At 61.6% G+C, this 10,389-nt stretch overlaps 1 protein-coding gene across 2 annotated transcripts; it reads right to left on the reverse strand.

Moving 5' to 3' along the window:
- Nucleotides 1-1,675: 1,675 nt before the first annotated feature.
- KCNJ4 (potassium inwardly rectifying channel subfamily J member 4) lies at nt 1,676-9,802 on the reverse strand. 2 transcript variants are annotated; one of them, XR_006220251.1, is made up of 2 exons: nt 2,270-4,071; nt 1,676-1,939 (listed from the first exon to the last, which is right to left on the reverse strand). XR_006220251.1 is itself a non-coding variant. In XM_042993267.1 (2 exons), the coding sequence occupies exon 2, from the start codon at nt 3,782-3,784 to the stop codon at nt 2,408-2,410; it is 1,377 nt and encodes a 458-aa protein (XP_042849201.1). In that variant the 5' UTR covers nt 3,785-3,823; nt 9,715-9,802; the 3' UTR covers nt 2,075-2,407. The 2 variants fall into 2 exon arrangements, 1 of the variants encoding a protein (XP_042849201.1); XM_042993267.1 differs by lacking the exon at nt 1,676-1,939 and adding an exon at nt 9,715-9,802 and having other exon boundaries at nt 2,075-3,823.
- Nucleotides 9,803-10,389: the final 587 nt, after the last annotated feature.

The raw sequence follows: 10,389 nt of genomic DNA on the forward strand, positions 1-10,389 counted from the left end.
GGTCCCCCGTAGGCCCCCACCCACCCACCCCAGGCCCCCAAAGGCCACAAGTGCACTCTGGGAAATCTGGATGGGGCAGCCCCTCCCCCTCACTCAGTCCCTGCCGGGGAGAGGGGGAGGGAAAGGGACGCAGGCCTCTTGGCCTCTGACGGTCCTCACCTGGGTTCAGGCCAGCGCCTTAGTTCCTCGGCCTCCATTTCCTCACGTGTAAAGTGAGACCACAGTCCTTACCTCCCCGCCTCTTGACATTTGGTAAGGATTCAGCGGACGAAGGAATGTGAAGGGTGTCATGTTAACGGGAGGCATTAGGACCAGTGATTTGTTGAGGGGCTTGGATCCCGGGTTCGCTTATTAAGCTGTTCAAGCACGTGGGGTGCACAGCGTTTTACCCAAATGGCACCCATGTGGCCAGCACTAGTGGGAGGCGATCGTTCACGAAGGAGCTCATCGCATTTCGCAGTAGGTGACCTTGCCTGTGGTTCCTGGGTAAGGTGGGGGCACCCTTACCCAGAAGATTCCTGGGAACAGGAATCTGTATACTCCGTGGGTATACAGTTGGCATGTAGCTTAGAGGCATGGCTGGAAGGAGCACTCAGACTGAAAGGTTCTGTGATAGACTACCAAGTACGCCCACAGTCCCACCCTTGGCCGTGCGACGTCACCGCGCTCCCGAAAGCTGGAGCCCGATTTCCCATCCTTCGGCTCTGGGTTGGCCTCGTGACCCGACTGGCCAATAGAATGGGGTAGCAATGTTATCCAAGTTCAAGGCTAGGCCCCAGAGACCCGGTAGCTCCTGCCTTCACCGTCTCAGGTTGCTGTCCTGAGAGGCCCTGAAGGAATCTGGAGGAAGAGAGGCCCCAGCTAACAGCCAGACCAACCACCTGACGTGGGGGGGACAGCCCGCTTGGGCCTGGCCGCCTAGGTGGCACTCCAGCTGAGCCCTGCCGCTGGAGTGAGCCCAGAGAAACCAGACAAGGCAGCACCCAGCCCACCCGCAGAACCTCGAGGAAGAATAAAGCACCATCGTCTAGGTTTGAGGGGTGGCTCGCTGTAGAGCTCAGGCTAACTGAGGCCCGGAGAAAGGAAGGAACTTACCCAAGGTCCCACCCACAGTGAGACAGAGACTGAGTCGGACTAAGACCGGGTTTCCCAGCTGCCCCCTAGAGCCCTTCCCACCAGGGTCCCGAGGCCAAATTCACCAGCCCAGCCTGGGATGTGTGCGTGTGTGCGCTGTGTAGATGCAGGCTCTTCCCCGAGCTGCAGAGGGTCAGCTGACATCCACCCAGGGCTTTCCTGCCCGTCATCTCTTGGGAGGGAGCGATGGTTCGTCCCATGCTGCAGATGATGAAACCGAGGCCAAGAGCATCCGGGTAACTCGCTAGCCGCCACACAGCTAGGAGGCAGCGAAGCTCCGACCCAAGCCCAGGTCCTCTGAAGCCCCCTCGGGATCTTTCCCATTGGCTCCCAGGAAGGAGAATGGCAGGTGATACAGTTCCCTCCAGGGGTCAGTGTCTCAGAAAGGGACACACGTACCACACACAGACACACTCACATCATTTCGGCCTCTCTTTCTCTAACTCTTCTTCCCAGCTTTCCATCTCCAGCCAGCCTACCCCTAGTGGACCATATACTTTATTAAAAATATATAGTTACAAACTCCATTGTCCATCTGGGCCGGACCCCGGGGACCCGGAGGGACCACGGGGGTGGGGGTGGGGACGGTCCTCATCCTGCCCCTTGGGGTCCCACCTCTGCGCCCAAACCCGACACCATCCAGAGGCCAAGATGGCTGGCTTTGGGGACCAGCCAGCTAGCGGGGCAGGGGGAAGGGGCTAGGCTTGACGGGCAGGGAGGGGTGGGAGAGGGGTTCACCGAGAGGGACCGCACCTCCTTGTCCTGCAGGTACAAATGGCAGAAGGTGGATTCGGTGCCTCCAACTCTGCATTTATAGGTATTTACAAAAGAAAGCAAGAGCAACAGGTCACAGTCATGCAAGAGAAACGCACCCCCGCCCTCCCTCCCCCCAGCACTAACCCCTGCCCACCCCAGAACCCCATGATGCCCACCCCCCAGCAGTCCAGCCGCCTTCCCCAAGGTTCTGAGAGCAAAGGGGGCACGTCCTTGAAGTGTCGGTGGGAAAAGGGTGGTGGGTCCGGGGTCCCCGAGACGCCAGCGGGTCGGCTGACAGGGCAGAGGGTGTCCCGGGCCCTTCCCAGGCCGGGGCTCTGGAGTCGATAGGGAGGGGTTCCCCAGTCTTTGAAGCCCCCACCTCCCTCCAGAAGGTCCACGGAGCCAGGGTCGGCTCTGTCCTGAGCGTGGAGGGGCGTGTCCTGGCGTCCCACCCCTCCCCCCGGGGGGGGGCGGGGCAGAGGCTCCTGTGGGAAGTGACGAGGGCGGGGCCTGGAGGTCAGATGGCGGACTCCCTGCGGTAGGAGATGTTGTCCAGCGGGAGGGTGGCTTGCATGCGCTCCAGATCCAGGTGGCTGCCAAACTCCAGCATTCGGATGATGCCCGCCTCCTCCTTGGAGCCCGCCTCCAGGCCCAGGCCTGCGGCCACGGCCGCGGCGGCCGCGGCCTCCTCCTCCATCACCTCCTCCTCCTGGCTCATGAGGGCCAGCTCGTTCTCGTAGCAGAAGGCACTGGGCGGGGGCGGCGGGGCGGGCAGCACGGTGATCTTGCTCTCCTGCAGCTCCCGGGCCGAGCAGCAGGGCGTGCCGGCCACCTCATAGGTCTTGTGGAAGCGCGAGTAGTCCACCTTATAGTGGCTCTTCTCCTCGAAGACCACGGGCTCGAAGCGGTGGCCCCACAGGATCTCGCTGGCCAGGTAGGAGCTGCGGGCCTGGGTGGTCATGGCGGTGGCCTCCACCATGCCCTCGAGGATGACCACGATCTCAAAGTCCTCCGACTCCAGCTCCTCCTTGCCCATGCCGTAGAGCGGGCTGTCCTCGTCGATCTCGTGGACGATGATGATGGGCGACACCAGGAAGATGCGGTCCAGGCCGATGTCGTAGCCCACGTTGAGGTCCCGCTGGTCCAGCGGCAGGTACTCGCCCTCCTGGGTCATGTAGGGCTTGATGAGCTGGGCCCGCACGTGGGCCTCCACGATGTGGCTCTTGCGCAGGTTGCCCACGCGCCACATCAGGCACAGCTTGCCGTCGCGCACCGAGATGACCGCGTGGTGGCTGAACAGCAGCGTCTGCGCCCGCTTCTTGGGCCGGGCCATCTTGGCCATGATGGTGCCGATCATGAAGGAGTCGATGACGCAGCCCACGATGGACTGGACCACCACGGCGATGACCGCCAGCGGGCACTCCTCCGTCACGCACCGGAACCCGTAGCCGATGGTCGTCTGCGTCTCCACCGAGAACAGGAAGGCGCCCAGGAAGCCGTTCACGTGCATGATGCAGGGCTTGGGGGCCGCCGGGGCCGCCGCGCCCCCGCCCGGCGGGGCCCCCCCGCCCGCCGCCGCCGCCGCCGCCGCCCCCCCCGCCGCCGCCGCCGCCGCCGCCGCCGGGCCGGCCTCCAGGTCGCCGTGGAAGAAGGCGATACACCAGAAGAGGAGGCCGAAGAAGAGCCAGGAGACGAGGAAGGCCGCGGAGAAGATCATGAGCATGTAGCGCCAGCGCGTGTCCACGCACGTGGTGAAGATGTCCGCCATGTAGCGCTGCGACTTGTTGCTCAGGTTGGCGAAGTAGACGTTGCATTGGCCGTTCTTCTTGACGAAGCGGTTGCGGCGTTTCCGCCGGGGCACGTGGGCCTGCCCGTTGCGGCTGTGCCCGTGCATGTCCTGAAGCCGGCGTGGTCACCTGGGAAGACGCAGGGCCTGGGGAGGAGAAGCCCGAGACGCGTGAGACGCCGGTGGCCCGGGACCTCCCCCTCCCCTGTCCCCGCCCCCCGCCCCCAAGAGATGCTCACAAGGGGGGGGGGGCCTGGCCCAGGCCCCCCTCTCCCTGCGCGCAGAATGTGGCACATCAGCCTCTTCTGCAGACAGGCAGGGAGTATCGGGACCAGCGCCAGTGCCTCCGGGGACCAGAAGCTGAGGCCACCAGGACAGCCCCTCGCGCTGCCCCCTCCAACCCTCCTTGGCCCCCACCCCGGCCGGGGAGCTTCCTCATGGCGTCTGTCCCACGCACCCTGAGCAGAGGGAGCTGTGAATGTGCTGGCCCGCCCCCCCGCTCCCCTCCCTGGGTCCAGCCTCTGCCCTCTTGGGTCTCTCTCTGGGGCTGGACATCCTCCCACGTGGTCCAGGACAGCAGCCAAAGGCCACCTGTGGCTTTTGACATTTGCTTAAATACAGTTGTAAGTTCAGTTGCCGGCATTTCAAGTGCTCGGCGGCCCCTTGTGGCTAGTGACTGCCATTCGCAGACAGAGTGGACAGAGAACGTTTCTACAAGTCACAGGTGGGGGGAACAGGGCTCAGAGAGGGGACGTGACCTGCCCGAGGCCACACAGCTGATGCGTCAATCCAAACTCAGGTGTGTCTAACCTTCAGTTCCCCGGGTGCCGTCAGCGTCTTCGAGCTCACGGTTGTGGAGACCCAGAGGCAGGGAGGCAGGCACGCCTACTGCCTCGCCGTGACACCTCAGATAACTCGTGTCCCGTCTCTGAGCCTCGGTCTCCTCACCCACGAAATGGGTATCAGAACCCTACCTCACAGGACCGAAGGAGATAGTAGGTGCTCAGTTAAAACGGGTCACCCTGCTGTCCTCCTTCCCGCTTCTCCAGAGTGGGAGGAAGCCGGCGAGAGGCAGGAGTCACCTGTCAGCATCCTCAGCTGTTTTAGTGGAGGCGGACGGCCCTTACCCCACCGGGTGGCAGGCGCACCGGCTGGGCCCACGGAGGGCAGACCCTCCCCTCACCCCTCCCTTCCACTGGGGCCCCGGCAGAGACAGGGTGCTGTGGGGGCGGGGAGGGCAGCCGCTGGCAGGGCTGGGCCTGGGCCCGGGCTCCCGGTAACGTTTTGGCCCAGAATTATATAAGGCTGGAAGTTTCTATTTTCTGTTCTATTCTTCTTCCTGATCTAATTGTGCATCTGTGGCAATGTTTATACACTTCCCCGTTCAGGACAACTCGGTTGCCGCAGCAACCAGTGCGCGCCAACGCTATAATTTAGAGATCAACAGCCTGGTGCCTGCCTGCGCCTCTTCCCGGGAGAAACTCCCTCCCTCGGCCAGGCCTGGGGAGAGTGAGCCCTGCCCCCCACCTCCCCCGCGATCACCCCCCACTCTGGGTTCTTCTTCTTTCCCCACCTCAAAGGCGCTCCCTGGGTCCCACAGTCATGCACTGAAGTCCTTCATCCGCCGCATAACACGGGCAAGTTACTTGGCTGCTGTGAGCCTCAGTTTCTTCTTCTGGAAAATGGGACCGGTGAGACCCACCAGTCCAAAGACCTAACAGACAATGTGGGTGTGCAGTGCCGGCCCTTAAGAGGTCATAACTTTAGCCGGGAGTCCCGGACCCTCTCTGTCGCCTCCCCCAGAGCCCTAACAGCCAGGGCTCCCGGTGGTCAGGGCCGGGAGCACCTTCTAGTTTTTAGGGAGGTCTTCCTTCACCAAACATCTCCCTCTGCTCTGCCCCCACTGTCTTGAATGCCTCCATTAGCACCACAGAAGGAACCAGAACCAGAAGGAACGGGCGATCACTGACTTCAAGACCCTCATTTTCTATCTGAGGCCCAGATTTGCTAAGGGTCCCAGAGTGAGGCGGGGTGGGCCAGCCCTGACCCAGGGCTCCTCACTCCCGCTCCAGAGCTCCTGGAAGGTTAAGGTGCCCCTGGAAAGAAGGGCGTCCTCCCTGGAGTACTTGGAGGGCGGTTTGGGGCTAGAGAAGAGGGGGAACCTGCTTGGCCCCCGCATGCCCTGGACCCACCGGCCGCATGCCTCAGGAAGAGGGGCAGAGGGGACAAAGTGTGGTGACCTGGCCTTTGACCGATGACACTAAGGCCCAGACAGGGTGAAGGGCCTACCCAAGGCCAAGCCCAAACCCAGGGTGCTGGGGACCCCTGGCTCTCTGCCCAAGGGGACTTGTGCTGTAGAAGAAGGCTCTTTATGGGGCTTTCACTCTCTAGGAGGGCCCTGGGGGTGAGGGTGAGGGAGAAGATCTCTGAATGCTCTCGGCTCTCGGTCCTTCCTCACCAGCACTGCCCACTTTCCCCCCTTTCCTGAGCGGAAGTGGCAGGAATCAGCCCAGCCCCATGCTCCAGGGTCAGCCCCGAGGCTCCGCATGTCCCCACCTGACGCTCCCCCACCCCCAACTTCAACCCTCAGCCCCCAGCCCCTACCTTTCCATCACCCCATCCCCGCCAGCCTCACATCTCAGCCCGGTGGGGGCTCAGCCTGTCCCCCACCCCTGCGGTGATCCAGACCCTGCGCCCCTCACTCTGCCACGCTCGGGAATGTCCGCTCGGGGCTGTTGGGAAAGCTACCCCCAGACCCGTCCACCCTCCACCACGGAGGAGCCTGCCCCCCTGAAGACGCTCGGTTGGCGAGGGCCCTGTCTGCGGTGACCCGCTCAAAGATGCGAACACTCCCGTCACCGCTAACTCCTCGGCAGGAGTGACAGGCTCACCTGTCAACGTGTGGGCTGCCCCCGCACAACGCCCGACCAAAACGTGCAAAGTATCACCCTGGCATGGTGCTTTCGGGTGACGACCACCGGGAGACGGCCAGGTTTTCTTTCCCTCGTTTGTCACACGGGGCTTCCTGGCGAAGGCCCAGGGGCCCACGGGGAAAGCGCGAAAGAGAAAGGGCACAGATCGTCGAAGAGGAGCGAGAGGCATCGACAGTTGGGCACCCTCCTCTGAATACACGTTTTATTAGAGCGCACGCCCTGTTTGTGCAGGTGCCTGGATCGTGCCTCCAATTAAACCGTACTGTTCTGGAAGGCAGGGAGCTGGTCTAATTCTCTTGCAACAAGGGTGCCACGAAACGAACACACGTGGAAGAACACGGTCTCAACACATTTTCTACGGCGGAGGCTCTGGGAGGCCCGGCCCCTCTCCCTGCCGTGCAGGGTGACCTTGGACAAGTCCTTCCCCTTCCTGGCCAGCTTCGCCTGCTGGTCACTGTCCTTTATTCTGAGTGCATCCTGGGACCCCTTTCATGGTAAACTTTCTTTCTTTGGAAGATCCTGGCTGCCTTTAAAAACTTAACGTCTCAGGGCGCCTGGGGGGCTCAGTCGGTTGAGCGTCCGATTTCAGCTCAGGTCATGATCTCACAGTTTGTGCGTTCGAGCCCTGCATCGGGCTCTGTGCTGGCAGCTCAGAGCCTGGAGCCTGCTTCAGATTCTGTGTCTCCTTCTCTCTCTGCCCCTGCTCCGCTCACTCTCTCTCTCTCTCTCTCTCTCAAAAGTAAATATTTTTTTAAATGTCGCACAGAGCCCGACATGGGGCTTGAACCCACAAACCGTGAGATCATGACCCGAGCCGAAGTCGGACGCTCAACCGACTGAGCCACCCAGGCGCCCCTCAAAAGTAAATTTTTAAAATAGATAAAAAAACAACTTAGCGTCCCTTCTTGGCAAAATGAAGGATTTGCAATGTTGTATCCGTTACCAAAAAAACGTTTTTCCATTCAATTTGATTGTGCTGCAAACATCCAAAATCTGGAGCCCCTAGACCAGACCTCACTGGACAATTAGAGAAACTGAGGCCAAGAGCAGGGCTGTGGCACAGTGAGGCCCAGAGCTGTCGGCTCACTGGCGCTATTGCTAGCCTGCTCCTTCCGGAAGAGGGCTGGGCACCCTGCCTGCCAGGGGTCCAGAGGAGGCAGGGAAAAGACCCCACGCCCGTCACTCTGTTTTCCCTCTGATTTTACGACACCATATGCCCCCCTCCTGGCCCACAACTTCCTTTGCAAAAGAAAAGCTGCTAGGGGGCCCTGGGTGGTTCACAGCGGGTTAAGCGTCGGGCTCTGGGTGTCGGCTCAGGTCTGGATGGCACGGCTCGTGGGTTCGAGCCCCGTGTTGGGCTCTGTGTCGACAGTGTGGAGCCTGCTCCGGATTCTCTCTCTCTCCCTCTCTCTCTGCCCCTTCCTCATCCGCTCCCTCTCTAAAGAAATAGATAGACTTTCAAAAGAAAGAAAGAAAAGCTGGTAAAGTGACAGCCGGCCAGGCGGATTCCCACAACCCCGGCAGGCTATGAGGGCAAATCTCCCTGCGTGCACCCACCCCACTCACGGGAGAGTTACTGAGGGCTGCAGGTACATCTCACCCCACCCTCGAGCCCTCAGCAGCGGCCCCTCCAGAGACCTGAGGCAGGCAGGCTCTCGTAGGGGGCAGACGGCTTAGGGACAGGCTGGCCTGCAGGGCCTTTATGCATCTAACTGTTATTGGATGGGACAAGAGGGGAGGTGAAGTGACTTGCCCGAGGTCCTACTGCTCAGCCCTGGGGCCCAGCTGACACTGTCTCCTTCTTTGTGGCTGCTTCCAGGCAAGGAACCCTCTGGAAGTGTCAGCTCCCTGCCAGGCACTGCCTGGTCTATCTCCCCGAAGCGTCACTGCAACCCTGTGTTTATTTAGCAAGTATTTATTAAGCACCTATCACAGCAACAAGCAGGGTTATTATTTCTCTTCCGAGCTGAAGAATCACAGGCTGGGGGTGGGGGGAGTGGGGACGAGGACCGGGGTCACAGCAGAAGTGGCAAAGCTGGGATTCTGACTCAGGTCCGGCTGGTTCCAGGTCCCCGGCTCACCCCGGTCCCCAGTCTGGCTTCCGGCTCCCTTCACTTTCCACAACACCCTGCGCAACCAACGCGGATCCCTTGTGTCTCTTCCCAGCACCCCTCCCCCCAGCCCCCCCCCCCCCCCCACCAGGCCCCAGTCTCTGAATCTTCCCTGGCTGTCCCACCAGCCGCAGCCCTGCTTTCTCAGAGCCCCTTGGCCCTCACCACCTGTCTGCACCACCCGGCTCCTTTTCGACTTCAGAAAAACAACGTGTTGGCTAAGCCCTCGCGTTTGGGTGGTAAAACCTGGCTGTCAGTCTCAGCTCTGTCACCTCCCAGCATGTCCCCTTCGGACCTCAGTGTCCTCATCTGCAAAGCGGAGAGGATGCGATGTACCTACCTCACCCGGCCCTTTGTTGAGACCAATGTGCTATAACTACTGGGAACAGAAACGCCGGCCGGCCTGGAACAGAAACGCCGGGCCGGCAAAATGCGAAGAATATGCAGGTGACGATGGTGGCGGTGCTGCTGACCAAGATGACGGTGATGACGAGACAGGGAGTCGGGAAACCCAGCTTCAAGCCCTGGCTTCACCACTAAGCTGCTCTGGCCAGGCGCTCCTTCCCTCCACCTGCAGAATGGGGGACCATGTTTGCTCCCTGGCAGGAGAGTGGGAGAGAAACAAGGCGCCCAGCACAGAGTCCGAAATAAGGCGGGGGATCTGGTGGGTGCTCCCGAGTCTCTTCAGCCCCGTTCCTCCCTGAACCCCTCTGGGGTTTGGACAGGGAGGCTGACTCTTTTCTTCTACCAGAGGGAGCAGACACAGGGCAATAGAGGCGAGGCGGGGCCCAGGGGTTCCTGACTCAAGTGCACCCAGGACGGGTTCTAGAGGGTGGGAGGATTTCCCTGGGGGCCGTGGAAGGAATGAACGCCCTTGTCCCCCTTTCCCAGCCCCGCGAGGAGCACGGGGCCTGCCCCTTCTCCCGCTCTGACTGAGGCTTCTCCGGCCTGGCCGGCCTGGTTGGGGGGGGGGGAGGGTTCATTCAGCTCTGACCTGCTGCTCAGGCCCCAGGAGGTCTGACCACGTCCTCGTCATGAGTCTCAAGAGCCCTCATCGTCCCCCTGCCGTGGCTTCAGCTCTGGACTCTCTGCACCAGTTTCCGCCTGCGTGACCTTGGGCAAATCACTTAGCCTCTCTGGTCCCTGCTAACAATAGTCCTTACCTCATAAAACTGTAATGAGGAACAAATGGGATCGTGCCCTTCACGTGCCCCGCGCGGAGTAAATGATTGCTAAGTGGGTACAAATCACTCCCCGGGGCTGCCCAGTCCTTCCCTTGACCTCCTCCCCTGAGTTTCAGCCGCAGCTCCCCAGAGCCGGCCCTGCGCCCATCACACGGCCCCGCCCGGTTCGTTTTCCGACACCAGCACAGGGAGGAGCTGAGTGAGGGCCGTGGCCTCGGACTCTCCCCAGGCTGACCCGGAAGTGGACGGGTCCCGCCTCGCTCCAGCAGACTCCTTGACCTCTCTCTGGGCCTTGGTGTCCTCATTGGCAAAGGAGCGTGGTGATCCCTACCTTGCAGGGGGGTCGTGAGGGCCGGACGCAGGCTGCCAACGGTCACAGACGTGCAGGCCCCCCAGGGGGTGCCCAGTGAACGCCGCTCCTCCCTCGCACCTTCTATACCCCGAAATCCCACTGCACACGCACCCCCTCCCCCACTGGCCAACGG

The sequence above is a fragment of the Panthera tigris genome, chromosome B4, assembly GCF_018350195.1.
Source record: "Panthera tigris isolate Pti1 chromosome B4, P.tigris_Pti1_mat1.1, whole genome shotgun sequence".
Lineage (NCBI taxonomy): Eukaryota > Metazoa > Chordata > Mammalia > Carnivora > Felidae > Panthera > Panthera tigris.